Raw genomic sequence first — 19,331 nt, forward strand, 5'->3', positions numbered from 1 at the left:
TGTGTGACTAGTCACTGTAGCTGAAGAGCCATTGGGTAGAATCAGTGGTTAAGCAGCAGTACAAGAATTGCAGTAAAAACTGAACAAGTTAGCCACAATACTGCTGCTTAACATGCCAGGTCTCTTCTGCAAAGTAAACATTATTTTCAAGTTAAGTAGAAATCCTTCCAAGCTGCTTTTAAATATCACACATACTATTTATATATTTACTTTTGTTCTTCTCCCAGTAAAAATAATTTCTATTGTGCTTCTCAGAGCATTCTGTGCTACACTATCACGTGTTCTTCCTTTGCTGATTATTCAGTTTTGATGGGGGTCTACAAAACACATTTCTGGAGCACTTGGTTTTAGAAGAACCAAATAGCTTTAATAAAAAGTGATGCTGCCATGAAAAAGGCAGAGGATAAAAAAAAAAAAAAAGCTCTTTATTAACTTATCACTAAATTCTACAATATTCCACAAAGGTTACATACTCACAGCAACATTACGCTGTTCAGGGGACAGTACAACATTTGTCAGGATCGGGTTATTATCCGCATATGCAATTTATTAGCCAGTTGATCTACAAGATACTCCTTACCACAGGCAAACTAAATAACTGTGCTTTTCAGAAACCTGCATAGAAATGAATCTGTGTTTCTTTTATTTTGGACATATTTACAAAAAGGGTTTCTATGTCTGTTAGCAATAAATAATCCCAATATTCAAAATGTCAGTGCCCATGCACACACCGACAAGATGGTTGCATGCTTTTAAAAATATTATTTACAGTACAGTCTCCTTCATAGCCCTCTCCCTAATAACAGCAGAAAGTGCATTTTCTTCCATATTCTTTCTCCTTTCCTTTTGTTTTCATTTAGTCTTGCTTCTGAGGGATACAGCCTTCCATCTCCACAACTTCTGGCCAGCCTTCATACTTGTTTGTGTCCTTGTTGTTCTTTATATGCTATAAACAGAAAACATACTGTTAATGTAAAGTCATTTATCCTTTTGCTTTAACTCACAGCTTTAAAAGACATTTTATTTACTTATTTTCAGGTCATGGACAAAGAGAAGACACCACTATTAGCCTCTTGTGCTTTGTATCAAATAGAACAATCTCTCAGTATTCAGCACTTAATGTAACTTGCTCAGACAAGTGTAGGCTAAAAACAGTTGAGACCATACTGGGAAAACTTTTTCTAAAATTTATGATGAATGTTTATTTAGGAAAAGAGACAAGGTAAAAACGAACTGCATTAAATTATGAACCACTGGGAGTAATAAATAAGGATACTAAATTTACAAGGCACTGAAAACAAATAGTCAGATTTTATAAAACATGAAATAAGGTTGAATGTTTGCATTTTTTTTTTTTTTAAATTAGGGGTTGGTTTTTTCACCAAGCAGCCACCTGCAGTCAGGTAAGACATGACTGCCTCCAGGAGTTTGCCACTGCTCCTGCACTAGCTCCCATTCCCTCGCAAAGCTGGCAGGGGAGCACACCTGCCTTACCCTCCTAGTACAAAGGTGCCTTTACCAATAATTAAAGGCAGCAATGCCCTACGCGGAACTGTAACATCTAAAGTACGGGTACATGTTCTGTTTCACGAGTTTTGCTACAGCAGCAATATTTTTTGCGAGAAAAGCAAAGCAAACAGCTGGGAACACCAACACTACCACTTATCTGCTGCGGGTCTGCTGTTGTCAGTGCAACTAAAACACAAGCATTAGGCAGTAAGTTTTGAATTCTTCAGTTAAATTGGATTCACTTAAAAGGTAAATAACCTAGTTATTGGGATAATAAGATCTACCCCCCATAAGATGTTTTTCTCATTTGTGAATCACCAAAGAATTTTTTGTACATTTAAAAGCAGGAGGCTAGTCAAGGAATACATTTGAAAATAACACTGTGTGCCACTACCACAAGATACCCATCTTGAACTAATGCACTGTATTCATAAAACAAGCTACGCCTTTATTAACGTAAGCTGGTAAATTCCAGTAAGTTATAGACTCACAGACCTGTTCAAATGGACTTTTAGTCTTAATTCCTTTTCCACCGCAGAAGACCCAGTTGTCTCTAAAGCCAAGGTTAGTAATAGATGTGCTTCCTAATTCAGCAATCAGTTTCCGTGCTTCCTCGTTAAGCCTTGAACACAACAGAGAAGTTCACTATGTGAATAAAATATGTGCTCTTAAAGCTTTCATTGTTCAATGGACCATTCAGCTTTAATCTGATTAAATATAGCTTAAGTCAGTAAATATTGGGCAAGAGCTATCTTTCAAAATCAGATAAGACTAGTTCTGAAATCACCTGATCTAATGAGCACTGCTGTTTAATATTATAATCTCAAGGAACCAGCACACAAGCCTATCAGTACACCAACAAAAGCCAAGAACCCGCTCCTCTGATAATTTATACATACATCAAGACAATTTAGCAATTCTGCAAGCAACTAAAGAAAGTCAACCTTTAAAGTAAACATTATTTGCAGGCTCAAGCTGACGTCTAGATAAAGTAAAAGCTATTTTAGATTAGAAGAATGACCTAAATATATGAAAGAATTTCTTCCCTGCTCATGTCAGTTAATTCAAAATTCAGAATGCTGCCCCACAGCTTGTTTTAGTGCCTGTAGGTCCAAAACATAATTTTGTTTAAAAAATTTTAATAATAAATTAAATAATTTTAGTATGGAAGGGAAAACTATTCTGTAGCATGACAAGTTATCAATCCAAAACATCCAAATAACAGCTCTTTATTTCTTCCTTTCAGTTACCATATGTGCCCGACTACTAAACCACACACACAATTTCTGATTATTACTGCTTACAGAGATGTTATATGACTCACTTTAGCTAAAATTATGAAAATTGTGTATTTTGAAGGTTATTTGCACAAGCCACACTCCAAGTCTCTAGAGCATTATGGCAGCTTATATTTTAAAAAAACATGCTGGTTCTTAATTTTCATTATTTTCTAGAACAGGCATTTATGATCACCATCAACCATCAGTGGTAAGGTATTGGCCAAGTATCTAATACCACTAATAAACAGTAGTTCCTGGCTATCAGCATGAATGGGCAAATTTCATCTCCTTTAGCTGATACTGTATCTACATACAAGCTTTCAAAAACATCAGCTGTGACACAACTCTTCAAACAAAATAACTGTAATTATCTAAAACATCAAAAAAGAAAGGAAGAAGAGCAAAAACAAGTGCATGGAACAACAGCCATGGCCTGAAGTAACACTAAATTTCTTTGTTCTCCTAAAAAGCAGTGAACATACAGACACTGCTGTACATTTATATTTAATATACTGCAAATATTACACATTGCAAAGTCAGGACTTTATCATAGGAAAGCTGCTCCTATATCAAAAATACAGACAAGCTGTGGATAACATTGAACCAAAAGAGAAAAAAGTGTACAGAACACATTAGCAGTAAGTTAAGTATTATTAAAATAGAGGAAACTGAAGAAAACGTTTAATTTTCACTATGAAAAGCAATTCTTTGGACAGGATGACTTAGGTGAGGAGTAGATTACAATACAAATTCTACAGTAATTTTTAGTATCTATTCCAAGCTGACCCAAAGTTGGGAAGGTTAGAAGATGATGCTTACAGACAACTAAAACCTCTAAGGTCTATGTCTACATTAATAAATATAACAGCTTTAGGGTGGAACAGTCCAAGCACTGAGGCCAAAAAGCATGAGGCACACACTATAACCTCTCAGACTTCAAAAGGAAGATTACAGGCACAGCCTATTGGAAATGGTCTCTGCAACCCTGTAACCAAACTGTGTCGTGGAGTTGATTTGAGAAAGTGCCGGATGGACAGACCAATCTCCACCGGAGTGTGGTCTCAGAGTCACGTTCTTAGGTCTACACATATCTGAATTCACAAACATAAACCAGAATGAGCTATCAGCAATAGGAAAACCAGCACATCTCCAAACGGACAGGTATCCTTGGCAGCATACATTCACAAAAGAGGTGGGGACAAGTTCTAGGACAGCAGCTAGAAACCTACAGGGTCTTCAGAAAACCAGGGAAGATAAGGGCATAGTTTAAAAAAGTACAATGCCTGACATGGAAATATATTCTTCATAGCTATTAATAAGCAGTTTGTTGGACTGATCCTACGCCCTACATTGTCTTCTTATTGCATTAATACCTTTTCTTAGAGGAGCAAAAAACCCCAACTACTGATACAGCAATTTTTAATTAGTCAACTATTAATCTCTAGCCTTTTCAGATTTTCAAACACTTGTGATATTTCTGCTAAAGGGTCTAATTTAATATTATTGTTTCTCTGTGTTGGGATCACAAAAGTATACACCTACCAGTCATCTGTGTAAATATATACAATAACCCATTACACCTGGTTAGTTTTAATTTGATACCTGTTCTGAAGTCACATCAGCATTATAAACCTAACAAACTGGAAGCATAGTTTCAAACCTGTCATCTTGGAAGAGCAAAATTTTATCAGAAGTGATTGTGTGATAAAGAATGCTTTTTTTCCCAGTATAAAACAGTATTTAAATGTTTAAGCAACATTTACTATTTAAATCAATTACATACTTGGTTGCACCATCATCATATGTTCCCATCAACACTATCGTTCCATCCTGGATGGACTTCAAAAATTCAATAAATGGTGCCACATCTGAAAAGAGAGAGATCACAAAACTGTTTAATAACAAGCAACCATTCCATATTTAAGCACCTGCAAGGCCTTCCTGTAAGTACGTTCCTTTTAAGAACATTTGTAAATGTTCTTATAAATTTATAAAAAGATGCTAAGTGGGGAAGAAGATAAAACACATGAGAAAGAATTCTTTCATTTTATAGAAAGAGTTTTATCCATACTGCATAAAGATACAACCACTAGTGGGAACTACTCAGGAGAACAAGTGTGTTTGATTAACCATCCCACTCTCTCCCACCTCAACTATTTGTGTTTCTTTAAAGCTGTACTCTGCTCACAATTACAAAGGTAGAGGTGAAGCACGCCCTTAACTATCACTTTAAACCACCACAGCAAATGGAGCCCGGAGAAGGGGAAAAAAAAAGAAAAGAGGCATAAGTTGGTTTTCTCTAACCAGCTAAGGTAACTGCACCTACCTCCTCCCCACATGTCAAAGAATTTAGTGTCTAATGATTCTCCTGTTTTACCTAAAGAAAAAGAAATATTTGGAGTCATTAAATACAGCCAAATGTATTTTACAGATCACATGCCCTATTTCTCTTAATGACTTTCAGAGAAAGTGCTGCAGAAGACACCATGTAAATAAGTTACTACAGTAACTCTTTTTTAGGAGGATTACTCCTTAAACAGCATAGTAGTTTGTGAAAAGGTACAGGAAAAGCTAAGAGGGGAAAAAAAAGAGAGAAGATGAAAACTATTAATTTTGCTTCCAAGTGGAATATAAAATAAAACAAAAAGCCCAAAGCCTCTAAATTCAGGAAAGAGTATTCACTTAAAGCTGGTTTTGCAAAAGCAGACAGTACAGCTGCAAGTTGCCTTTTATGCCATATGGAAAGTAACACAGATTAAAGTTACATGGCATGTTTTGCTATAGACTGGAAATACTTAGTCGAGTTAAACATCCAAAACAAACAGAAGAAAATGGGACAATATAGTAAACTCATTAGCTTTTGGGGTTTTTTACTATGTTGTCTACAAAGGCAGTATTTGATGGAAGGCAGAGTTTTTTCTTTAATACATACATTAATTTAAATTTTGGAAGACAAGAGAGAAGACTGGCAACTACATAATACAAAGATAGGTATTTTGGTTTTGAACAGATTGAGACAATTTAGGAGAGCCAAATTGGATTAGGCAAGTATTGTCCAAGTCATGCCTTAGATGGTAATTTAGGTTAAATTGTTTGGTTTTAATTAAAGAATTCTGAACACAGTTATATAACACTATGTGTTTAGGGACAGGATCTATAGCAACGGACTAATCAAATATACTGATTTCAAGCTAGGAAACAATGAACTGGTCTTTCCATGTAGTAACAGAATTGTTAAGTAAGTTTCACTGAAAAGAGAACAACATAAGTATTTAGTCTACAGAGTTTTATTAATGGTGGCAACAAAGCCAAACGAAGTACGATGTACCTTGTCTTTTTCAATTTTTTATGTGCATATATGGAATTTATCTAATGTATCACTGAGATGGTCACCACAACACTCCACATTACTAATTCTACTACACATTTTAGAAACAAATGCACTGAGTTTTTCTACTTTCTAACAAGAAGGTACGTGCCAAGATCCAACATTATCTCAGTATAGATAACCTGATTGCTTACTTTTTTCCTCCTGCTTGCCTTTCACTATCCCTTAGTGTTTCACCTTAAATTTCAAAAACAGTTTGAAAACGAATACAATCTAACCACTTAAATGCTACTTACCATTGACCAAGGCCACGTTTATTCCTCTGCCAACATTATTTTTAACTCCACTCATTAAACTGAAACAAAATAAACAATTTTATTATTAATAAAACAATTTTCTGATGTGAAATATTTCTGTTTTCTGAATAGGATCAATCAAATTGTAAGAGATACATAGTTCAAAAAGACCACATGTTCATGAGTACTTAAATGAAGCAAAATCTCCTTGAACTAATCTATGTGCTCTTATGGAACCACTGAATTGAGCACAAGTGATCAAACATTCCCAGTTGTATCCATTTCATTTGATCACTTAATCACCTTGGTTTCAAAGTATGTGTGTATATTGAAAATGTCACAAAAAATAAAGTGCTATTAACGCACTTCAGAAAATTCCTTGCAGTTAAAGAGCCTGAAACAAATAATAATTTGAGGAGCTTAGCAGTCGCGTAACCAACTTTTTAAGCTTTTTTGTAAGCACATGATGAACAAAAATGTGTTAATGAGTTTTAGAGCTAACTGCACACAGGTATTTAAAATTAATGTTGCAGCATCACACTAAGAAAACAAAGAAGTCAAAGTACTTAGCCACTTGTACCTATAATAGGAAACCTAAATCCAAGAAAATAGTTAATACACTGGTGGGACTTCAAATAAAAGTTGAATATAATCTTGGAGTACAGTTACACATCCCAACAAAACCATCACCAACTGTGGCAGCAATTACTTGGCCAAACGCAAAGTGAGCTGGAAAGAAGAGATGCACTGTGAAATGGAAGTCCTTCAGAGCTGTAAAAAAAAGAGCTAATGGGAATGTCAAGACTGTTAGCCAGGATGCTGTGCTGCTGTGGGCCACAGTGGGTGAATCACTCCAGTGAGAGGAAGCTTCCACAACTCCTCCTCTCTTTTCATTAGCACTGTATCAAGTTCTCTGTTCTGTCTCCAGGCCCCAAATACCCCAGCACTAACATTTTGAAGCGAGGAGTGAAAGAGTTAACATACACAAGGAGAAACAAGAGTAAGGGTTGAAACAATTACTAAATTAAGAAGCCTTCAGCTCAGATTGAAGAAAGCACCTCAGCATAGGCATATAGTTGCACAAACACTCTAAGAGATGCTTTAATTCCATCCTTATTAGGATTTCGTTAACCTCCCTGGTTTGTACAATCCTGCTACGTTCAGAACTTTAACATTTCTTCTGCAATCATATGATTTTCAGGTAATGCCTGAACACCCATTCTAAGCAACGTGTCAGAGGGACCGCATCCTTACACACACAACAGCAACATCAGCTTTCTCATGCTAGCTTATCAGTGATAGGCTAGAAACAAGAAATGGTCTATCACAGAAGTATGACAAAAATCTTCCTTTCTGATGCTATCTTTTGCACCTAGAAGGCAGATGCAAAAATTTAGAGGAGTGTCAAATTTAATAGACATCTAACAGGAACAGACAGTCTTAGCTAGTTCAGAGAGGCCGTGAAATTCTGCCAGTTAATGGTAACTCTTGGCACAGTGGCTTAGGTTTTACAGAACCAGTAATTAGAGACAAGAGACTCTTAGTTGTCTCACTTACACCATCTGCCAAAAATTCTGATTAAAACTCTAACTCAACAACTTCTGAAACAGAAGACTTGAAATTTTCCGCTGAACTGCAGAATTCAATTCCGGTTAGTAGGGAACTCCAGAAATATTTTAGCCACTGCAGGATCATTTCTTCTCTAATCATGATTTTGGTCATGTCTGAGCATCTGTTCTATACAGTAAAAAAATACAGCAAACAGACTGGAAACATACATGAAAAAAGGCAGTGAAGTTCTGAACACATTCCTTTGCTCATATAAAATTCAGTGGAATTTACCAAAAATAGTAAGAATTTCCTTATATTTTAACTACAAAATTGTTTGTAAATAAATATCAGTCAAAAAAAACATCCAATACCAGGGTGACTAGATGCTGAAAAGACACACACACAAAAGTTATAATAGATTCCAGACAACAAAAAAAACCCCTGCAAATACGAAAACAACAATTACTAGTTATTAAAAGGAATGTCGTGCGACGTTCTGCTATAAGTTTACTGCAGCACAATCATGCAACTGCCTTCTTAAGAGAAGTAGTAAAACTGCATGGAGAAGTTGCTGGTAAAGACATATAGCAATATCAGCCCTTCTCCTAAAAAAGCCCACAAAATCTACTGGTAGATGAAAAGCTGAACATGAGCTGGCAGTGTGCGCTGGCAGCCCAGAAAGCCAACCGTATCGTGGGCTGTATCCAGAGAAGGGTGGCCAGCAGGGCGAGGGAGGGGATTCTGCCGCTCTGCTCTGGTGAGACCCCACCTGGAGTGCTGCATCCAGCTGTGGAGCCCTCAATATCAGAAGGATATTGACCACTTGGAGCGAGTCCAGAGGAGGCCACGAAGATGATCAGAGGGCTGGAGCACCTCTCCTATGATGAAAGGCTGCAAGAATTGCGCTTGTTCAGCCTGGAGAAGAGAAGGCTCCGGGGAGACCTCATTGCAGCTTTCCAGTACCTGAAGGGGCTACAAGGAAGCTGGGGGGGACTTTTTACAAGGGCCTGTAGTGACAGGACAAGGGGTAACGGGTACAAATTGAAAGCGGGGAGGTTTAGGCTGGATATCAGGAAGAAATTCTGCATGGAGAGGGTGGTGAGGCACTGGAACAGGTTGCCCAGAGATGTTGTGGATGCCCCCTCCCTGGAAGTGTTCAAGGCCAGGCTGGATGAGGCTTTGAGCAACCTGGTCTAGTGGAAGGTGTCCCTGCCCATGGCTGGGGGGTTGGAACTAGATGGTCTTTAAGGGCCCTTCCAACCCAAACCGTTCTATGATTCTATGATTCTATGGAAATAGCAACTATAATACTATTTCCAAAATATCTATATAACTGAGAAGAAAAATTGAGAAATTAAATGCATTCTAAATTATATCAGCATCTTTAGCGCTCTCATAAACCACATCACCTCCTTATGTTTAATAAACAGCAAAATAACTATGTTGTAAATATAGAGGGCCACGAAGATGATCAGAGGGCTGGAGCACCCCTCCTGTGATGAAAGGCTGCGAGAATTGGGCTTGTTCAGCCTGGAGAAGAGAAGGCTCCGGGGAGACCTCATTGCAGCCTTCCAGTACCTGAAGGGCCTACAAGGAAGCTGGGGGGGACTTTTTACAATGGCCTGTAGTGACAGGACAAGGGGTAATGGGTTTAGATTGAAAGTGGGGAGGTTTAGGCTGGATATCAGGAAGAAGTTCTTCATAGAGAGGTTGATGAGGCACTGGAACAGGTTGCCCAGAGAAGCTGTGGATGCCCCATCCCTGGAAGTGTTCAAGGCCAGGCTGGATGTGGCTTTGAGCAACCTGGTCTAGTGGAAGGTGTCCCTGCCCATGGCAGGGGGGTTGGAACTAGATGATCTTTAAGGTCCCTTCCAACCCAAACCATACTATGATTATAAATTATGAAAATTTGTCCCTGCTTCCTTGTCTTAGAAGTACGAAGAACACAAAGTTATCAGAAAAAAAATGTTTTTGCAGGAGTGAACTCAAAAAATATCACTTTAAAAAAGGACTACTGAAGAGGAAATAAGTTCTTTCAGAGCTCTGAGACACTACTTTACACACTTGAGAGAGCTTGTGCGCTAAGCCATAAACACTACAGGCTGCAATGTGACTGTCTTCTCACAGGAGGGCAGCCGTTCATCAGTTTTAGAATTCTTCCCACAGTTTACAATCGACAAGTTATGGCAGCTTTTTCAAGAACTCATCCTGCTTCGCTCACAAGACATTTATAATATGTAATTAACCACATTTTCTGGTGGAGACTTAGACATTCCAAGTCCTCCTCAGAAGGAATTCAGGAAGATTTTTGCCAAGGGAAACTGGACTTAGGACTAATAATACTAGTGCACACCTTAGTGCACAGGTTAAAGAATAGAGGATCTGTTGCCAGCAACTACTTTCTTTTCATCACTTTGTTCAGGAAAATAGCCAGTAAAGGTTTTGGTGTGGGGTTTTTTTTGGATAGGAACAAACTATTCTTAGTTATCCAGTAAGAGAACGTGTTAAAAAAAAAAATAAACCACCCCAAAACCAAATCCTACAATCCTGAAGTTAAAATACTACTTGCACTCCCCCAAGTTTCAATCAGTGAATCACCTTAACTCTTCACAGATATTAAGCTTCCCAGCAACCAGAATGAGAAACTAGGAAGTTTTGTAACACTAACAAAATCCCCTGCAGGGAGATTAGATAAGACTCTCCAAGGTCATGAAGCGAGTCAGTGATAAGAATGGAAAGCAGAACCTAGCAACTTCTAGTTAGTACGTGCCAACGGTGAGCTCCTGCTCACTTTGCACATGCTCCCCAGCTACACCATGATGCTCCTCTGCAAATGCCCTCCTACGCAAGTGAGCAGGCTTGAGCTAAGACAGCCTCACAGAAGAGCGGCTTAAAATTTCAATGGTATTCGTGTTTCCACTAATAATGCAAAGCGACGGAACTGCTAGTGTTTAGTTGTCAGGGAAAAAAGCTCCCATTTCAACTTCGCTACATCTTGATTGCTAGTTAGTGCTAAAAATAGTCTTCTCTAAGATTATTAGACGCATCATACAGAGTTACTTCAGAAAGTAAAGCGATGGAAAATATAAACTAATACTTTTTATTCTCTTATAGATTAATTATCCCATTTACTATATTACATGGGGTTATGTTGTTCACAGTGAAGTTGCCATTTGCTCTAGAATTCATTAGCAGACTGCTGTAACGTGCCATCTGAACCGCACTGCACTAACACAGCGTGGGCGGAGAAACAGCTCAACTGGAGTAGTAGCAAATGCAAGGCAAAGGATGTAAGTGTGATTGATATTAAAAAAAGTTCTCCTTCCAACAATGTTAACATCACGTCTTTTCTGACACGTGACATGCAAAATTGAGTGGATAAAGCATGTTATATGAAGCTGCACAATCTGGGTGACAACAAGGAAGAGCAACCTAAGAACAAAGATGTAAAGAACCTAAATATTACTATTCCCATTATGGGGATTACTGAAAGGTACACAGTTAAATACTCTAGGCATAGTATTGTTGATAATACAGTGTTGAAAAATACAGTTATTACAAATACAGGACTTAAACTCAACACCAAACTAAGTTTCAGGCAGTTCCTTTCCTCATTTCACAATTAAGTCTAACTATTTTGTTACCATCAGCACAATGAAATAACTACTGATCATTAAAACACTATTTTCCCCTTTCTAAGTCATCGTCATCCTTTAAAGTGGAAGATATGTTCTGACATTGAAATTATGGAAACAGTTTAAAGAATGACTCGCAAAAGACAATTCCACAGCACGGTTTTAGCTGATGACATTTCGTTAGAAGTATTAAGAGTAACTACTTAAAAATACAGTCATTCACTGAATTAGAGGCAAAAGAACAAGTTACTTGGAGGCAAGTTTGTATCTGACTTGATAAAGTCTAACTAATCCTTAAATCTAAACCTGAAATAAAATGTAAGTTATCTTGCATACATTAAAATAGCATACACGTCTGCATTTACTACAGACCATTAAAAGCGCTTCATCAGAAACTAAGTCAGAGTGCAATATGATTTTTTTTCATATGGTCACGCCATTAGCAAAACAAAACCTACAAAGAATCATTTAAACTACTGATTTTGTGATCCAAGTGAGCATTTGAAAGAGATACTTAAGAGACACTTACACATTATCTTCTACACAAATTTTAGGTCCAACTACATTCGCTGCTCCACTTGCCATTTTGAATGCAAAATGCTTTTCAGGACACGCTTTAGAGATCCCACATTTGTATCTTGGAGGTTTTGTAGCTTTCAAAAGGAAATAAACCAGGATTTTAGAGACAACACCACAAGTAGGCTAACAGAAATAATATTTTTCTGAAGGAATTCAAGGAAAAGAGCAAAGAGAGATGGTATCTCATGTGCAGTTTCTTAGCAGCAAAAATAATCTAGGTTCCTGCAGTACCTCATTATTCTGCTTATTGTTCTCACCTTGCTGCTTGCTCTGGCACTGTCACAAGACACAAGAAGTGAAACGCTGGCAAGAAATAGACTTTACCAGAAATTTAGGAGAATCAGGAAAAGAGGAAAATTAGGTTCTGATTGCATTTAAAGTGTAATTAAGAGTTTCTTAACTCTGAAAATTCAACAGACTTTCTGTTATTAGCAAAAGCAAGTCAGAGCAGTAACACATGCATATGAACACTCACAGCGTGCAGCTGCATCCAGTGCTGATCTAGCTAAAATGCAAAAACAAAGTTTTACAAGATGTTACTATAAAAGTGTCATCATAAAATACCATATAAAGTTAAAACCTTACTCTACCCCTATAAAAACACGTTGTTTGAAATGAAGTACCAAATACATCTGAATATTATGTTCCAATATAAAACATCAACCTTTACACAGTGGAAGAATGAAAGTGATCAGGAATCACTTAGAAGAACTGCCTTAATTTATGACTCCACAATTAACACGAAGATCCACAGAGATAAAAAACCACCAGGCATTTGTGGCAGTGTGGACAGTAAAGTGAATTCCTTTCTTACAGCTTCAGCTGGATGGATTTCCTTGCACCTAACACTGGAAGCCTGCAACTCAGGTATATTTGAACCCGACCAGCCACGACTCCTTTTCTTGGGACACGAAGAGAGACAAGTGACCTTGTCACAAATGTATCTCCAATACGACACCTTTGCCTCGTCAACAAATAAAGATGCCTCTGGTGACTTATTTAATCGTCAGCTTACACTTGTAGGAGTTAAATAACATAAACCCTACCACCTACATAAATTGGGGATTTTTGTAATGAAAAGCCCCTTTAAAGATAAAGGTGATTCAAAACACAGACACTGAGATTCAAGTCACTTCAGCTGCTAAACCTTTCCTGTGTAGAACCTGGGCACATCTGAAATGTTTTGATTACTGCACCTTCAGTTGTACACAGCAGTGTACCTGTGCAAACAAAAAAGTCCACACAAAACATTTTTTTTTAATTACTCAAGCAGCAGAAAGGCAGAATCCAGATCTCCAGAAATGTCATTCGAAATGCCTAGTTTACACCTCCAGACTAAGACTGTAAATACCAGTAAACAGAAAAAGCAGGTAAAATTATGCAGGCAAAAGAACTCATTAAGAGAGTAGGTTAAATATTTCATACAGATAGTAACTTAATACACATATATTATCTATGTATAATACATGTAAAACAAATACACACGTTAAAAATAAACACAGAAACGTAAGAAACTAAGTCAAGCTTAAAGCAAAATGAATATGACATTCTTGATTATGGCTCAAGTAAATATTAACAGATGTCTGGAGAAAACAAAAAGTCATCACTTACCAAATATGTGTCCTAAGTTTGCATCCATTTTTATTTCAAACACTTGAGATATGACATAAAACGTCAATAAAAATATTGCTACGACTACTACCAACTTTGCAGCACCTATGCAGAAGCAGAGAAAAGTTTCAAAAACTTATCTGCAAATACTAACATGAAGTTCACCAAAATTAACTACATGAGAAATACATATCAGATTGCACTAAGGGGAATGAAAACAGAATGATGATTTGTGAACTCATTAAACAGATGTAATCTGCAGGAAATGGACATTATAATGTAGGATATAACTGAGATGGTCCATCAGGTTACTATACCAAATACACACCCTGTTCTCAGCTTTCTCCAGCTCTGTGTTTGACCAACATCACAGTCCACCAACTCAGCTCAGAAGCAAGGAGAAACCACAGACTTTCCCATGGAAATCCAGCTTAACACGATTAACTAAACAGATCTAACTGGCTGCTGTCCAAAGGGGAAATTCCCACCTCCCTCCAATTCCACTTCCCTGTTCTTAGCCACGTGTACCTATTCACAAATACTCCTCCTCTTCTTCCTTCCTGCTCTCAAATTGAGCTACCTCTATTTTAATGTATGACCAAGACTGTGTGATTAGGGATCTGTTCATATACTGTAACTGGCTGCTTTGGTCACTCAGGTCTGAGCACTGCATAAAAAAACCCTCCAAAACATCACAGAAAAACACCCCAAAACCAAACCAAAACAAAAAGAACCCACACCAAAAAAAAGCATGCCTCCTCTCCTCCTTTACAACAGATTTAAATTACTGACCTTCAAAAAGTAAGTTTAAAGATGCAAAAGAGCTAATACAAAAAAATAACAAAAGCAGTACCTCTCCCCTGCCTCTTTTAATACATTTAAAGCCTTGGGTAGCTTGAAGATTTACAAGCCTAACTATCTCCAGTGCTGAGCAGTCAAACTACTTCCTGGGAGAAGAGCTGGAAGCACACAGCGAAAGCAATTTACATCTGAAATGGAAACTTGGACGTATGTGGTACTGCCATGAACCCCACCATTTCTTAACATAATTTTCAATAGATTTTTACAGAATACTCCACTCAGCTTATTGTAAAATTCTGACTGAGAGCAGAAGTTCAATGAGGAGGCACCTGGATCCTGCCTCACCCCAGTACCTCCAACTGCAAGAAGCAACTTTACTTCTGTTTCTTGAGTTGCCAGCCAAATAAATCCTTCAGTAAAAACCCAAACTTATGAATTCCTGCAGATCTCCAACTGATGCTGTGATGGACTGTTCAGAAAACCTTAAAATAGACAGATTACTCAGCCTTCAGGAGGATGAGAGATGTTAATCAATCCTACCAAAAGACTAAAGAAAAAAAAAAAAGGGGTGGGGGTGGTATGTGTTGTGGAATATAGAAAGAAAAGAAAGGTGGAGAAAGAGATACAGCTTTTTTCTTTGCTCATACTTTGGTCTTCCACTTCCCCTTTTCATGTGTATAAGCACACACATACAGAAAAGACAGATGCAAACTTAATTGAAAAATATTATGCTGGAACTCCAAAGATTATTGTACTTCAAGGGAAGTGAACTCGTGTAGGCACTAGAGAAAACAGATGATCTGAACATATGTTAAAAAGCAGAGAAAAGTTTTTCAAGGCAACATTGCTTAAAAAAACCAAGGTGGTACCAGACTTTGGAACATGTTGTCTAGGAAGTGGCATTTGCAGAGCATGTTGCTCCATTAGATAGTATGTGAGATGTACAAGAACTCACTCTGAGCACTAACCATCCCCTCCACTCAGGACACAGATCCTTTCCACTGAACCCAAAGCATTCCCTCTAAGGCAGAGGTAAGAAAACTCCTAGGAGATTCTTTGGCACGTGAACCAAAACCAGCCTGTTTGCTTACAGTTCTTTATCAAATTTACTTTAGCAGGTTGCTCCCAGTTATACATACTGAGGTTAATAAAACACCTTTAGATGTAGTGACAAAAGTCAGGACTAATTTTAGGCAGTAAGAAGGTTAATGTGCAACTCTCATGGAAAAGGTGTAATTTCGTTCCTAGAGGAGCCAACAGTAGCTCCTTCTGCAACATAACACTACAACCATTGATAAGAGTGCAATGCATCAGAAACTCAGAACCATTCAACTGCCACACAGAGTATTCTACTGCAAGCAAATGTCTAAAATATTTTCTTGTAGTGTTATATTGGCAAAGATCTAATTTTTACAACCACTATATTTCTGTCAAGTAAAATCAGTTTCTCAAACCCTGTACTATAGTAACTTATCTCTATGAAAAGGCTTTTATAGCTTTCAAACTCTCAGTAACCATTCAGGAAGTTTCAGACATGATATTATAACAGTGCATAGCACTTTTGGCTGGGATGTGAGACAGGGAAGAAATTACTGAAGACATCAATTGTCCCTTAGCAACTTGCAGAATTAGCAGCCAAGTTGTATCAAGCCACAGCACCTTAACCAGTCACTGCAGACCACCTGAAGCACTTCAACCAGCTGCTTGCTCTTAGACCATCCCAAATTCCAGAATGAGTTTCATTAAACATCAGTTAAATGGAACAGCAATGCCTGTTACGCCAGTTTAGTGTAAAACCTTACTGTTACAACTTGTTAACGCTGTCTAGAGCATTGTTGCCCAAGTGGCAAGTCTGATTTTACTTGGCAGACTTACCTGCTATTCTCATGTTTAGTCTTCAGCCAGCTAATGACACTACTGCATTAAAAATAGCCACCTAGGGAAAAAAAAAAGCACATCATTGTAATTACAGCCAAATAAGCACTTTTGTGATGAGTTAACAGTAAAAAACACCTCAGATTTTCTAGCCAATAGTATTCACGGTGGTTGTCCTGAATACCCAATTCCTAGCACTCACAGTAAAGGGAAGAAGATTTGGAATGGATTTCTAATGTATTGATTTCATCTGTTACTTCATAAAGCAAATGTTCTCAAAAGCTATAAATTTAATTTCATCAAAACCATTAATTATTAAATTTCATCAAATCCATTCAACTTTCAACCCTTCAATCTGTGACATAAGTATTTATCAGTGCTGTATCTAAGCAGTCTTTGATTTTCTAAAGCTATGTGGTAAAAAACACAATTCCATTTGCATTGCTTCGAAGTCCTAGCAACTTGGAGATGTAAGTTGCTAACTGGCAACATAATATAGCAAACTCTGCTTTGGAGAGAAAAACTTCAAGCATTTTGGCCTGTAGGATACTGCACAAACTGCATTTGATGGAACTGAAATGAGGTTATTCTAATACCTTATGTATTACATAAGTGTAATAAAACATTTGTCACTCCTAACAACATCCAGAACATTGATGTGATGGTCAATGGCGACAGAATCACCAACCAGTGAACTACGACTATTTCAGAGTAAGCTGAAAACCATTGCCTATGAGCCAACACCACGTAAGCACCCAAAAGTTTCTTCTCAAGAAGAGATTGCCACCGCGTCAAGTCAGAACAGGCCATAACCTACACAGGCTCTGCTCAAAGGCTACCACCACACCTCCTCAAGCAACCCCTCCTCCCTGGGCTGTGCCAAATCTCTTGCCCTTTGCCTGCAGAGCCACAGTTGCTGCTGGCTCTGCAACACGGTCACACTCAGGCATGGTGAGCATACACTGCACTGAGCCTGGACATCATCAGTCTCAAGTTTCCCCCTACTCCCAATTCAAGAAGCACAGAGCAAGGATGACCACATACACGTGCAGCCACTTGGCACACCAAGCACTTACATGCTATCCAGGCAAATCAGGTTTGGCAAACATTGTAATCTTTACTAATGAAATACTACATATCTATTAGAACTATGGTAATTAGTTTTACAACATTTAAGCAGATAAGAATGTAACAATTTTTTTTTTTTAAACAAACTGAAATTAGAATTTGCTTGAAAACAACAGACTACCTGAACTGTTCTATATAATTTTTTCTACTACCATAAGTAAGAGAGTGCTCAGTTACTTTCAAGAATACATGAGGCATTCGGACAAATAACAGCCCGTAATCAGTACTTCCCTTCTGGATTCAAAAAGCAAAAATCTGAATTTACATTCTTCTGCATAACTACTTATTTTTAATATGGCAAAAGAAAAAACTGTTGGCATTCAGGGATCTTGTTGGATCATTTACATTACAGCTGAATTTGAAAACATGTAATAAATTATCACTGTAATTCAAGCAGCCATTCCACACCTCCATCAAAAAAGCTACAGCATCCCTACCACTCCGCAGTCCTATGCCATGATTTCAAAAACTATCAAAGACATTATCTTCAGAAATTCTTTTTAAAACTTATTATAAGAAGTCAGGAAATGCAAATAATTTGGAGAAGATCACCAAAACCCCCACGTAGTTCTCACAGTCTATGCTAGGGAAGAAAAACTGATACTAGGCAAACAACCTTTTACCTTCACTTAACTCAGTATCTGTAAAACGAGTGACTTGTGTCCAGATCCTCTTGACACAGTCATGCTCTACTGCTTAAAAGTTTCCAAGAAAAAAGGTCAGCAGAGAAGTATACAGGAAAAACCAAACACAAGTATAGAAATATTTATTTCTACTCCATAAGAATTTTAAAATAAGCATCAAAGTTTAAAAAGCAGATAAATGTTTTTGAATGCCAAGGCTGTACTACAAGGGAGATTTCAATATTCTGGACATAATATACCCACTATATTTATAGCCATATATATTGTATCCACATATAATATCTTCTTTCAGTGAAAGGCTAGTATTTATGTGTCTTATAAAAGGCAAACAGGATCTGCCAGGGCAGATAAACTCATTTTATTTCAAAGTCTGTGAAGAGCATTAGTCTAAGCTCTTTGCTCTCCCCTCCCCACCCCTGGAAATATATCAACATTAAAATAAACACCATCTGTAGTTTAAACAGCCATGAACTTGTTTTAAGTCAGCACTGGGGAAAAAAAAAAAAGTTTCCTCTTTTTGTTTTACTGTAAACAAAAACACATTCAAAGCTTGGAAGCAAGAATATGAACAAACCTAAAACCTAAGTGAAAGGATTACATGATCCAACCTTGACTGCAGAATGCTTTCACCCCAACCCCCTCACCCCCTGCATCTCAGTGAACATTATTTGTTGCAACCAACAATACACAACAGATAAGAAACATTTTTTGAAGTGTGAAATGGTTTTGATTTAGAGAAAGTAAAAGTATGTTATGCCTCAACTTGAAAGGAATTTTAAAAGTGATTTAGAGATTCTTTTCTTAAATTACAGCATACCAAAACATTGTTGGGTTTTATCTAGGTGATAAATACAGGAATCCTACAGTACAGATACAAGTTGCACAGCATTTTCCAGCTTCAAGAGAATTATTTATGAACACTAAGTCCTTTTCCTATACAGCATTATCTTGACTTAAAAAAAAGAAAATTAAAAAAACCCCTCAAGACAGAACAGGAATAAAATAGCCCATCAGCCCCTATGAATGCCTATAGATATTACTTCACATCTTCAGTATAGACCTCCTAATTGGCATTACGAAAGTGATATAAAAAC

The 19,331-nt window shown here is 37.5% G+C and overlaps 1 protein-coding gene across 1 annotated transcript; it reads right to left on the reverse strand.

Moving 5' to 3' along the window:
• Positions 1–345: 345 nt before the first annotated feature.
• FAM3C (family with sequence similarity 3, member C) lies at positions 346–16,532 on the reverse strand. Its single transcript, XM_010154796.1, has 9 exons — positions 16,466–16,532; positions 13,790–13,894; positions 12,654–12,683; positions 12,129–12,252; positions 6,414–6,472; positions 5,116–5,166; positions 4,573–4,657; positions 2,005–2,131; positions 346–946 (listed from the first exon to the last, which is right to left on the reverse strand). Exons 1-9 carry the CDS (start codon positions 16,476–16,478, stop codon positions 857–859), a joined length of 684 nt encoding a protein of 227 aa, XP_010153098.1. The 5' UTR covers positions 16,479–16,532; the 3' UTR covers positions 346–856.
• Between the last annotated feature and the right edge of the window lie 2,799 nt (positions 16,533–19,331).

Source organism: Eurypyga helias, unplaced genomic scaffold, assembly GCF_000690775.1.
Source record: "Eurypyga helias isolate BGI_N326 unplaced genomic scaffold, ASM69077v1 scaffold12767, whole genome shotgun sequence".
NCBI classification, from domain to species: domain Eukaryota; kingdom Metazoa; phylum Chordata; class Aves; order Eurypygiformes; family Eurypygidae; genus Eurypyga; species Eurypyga helias.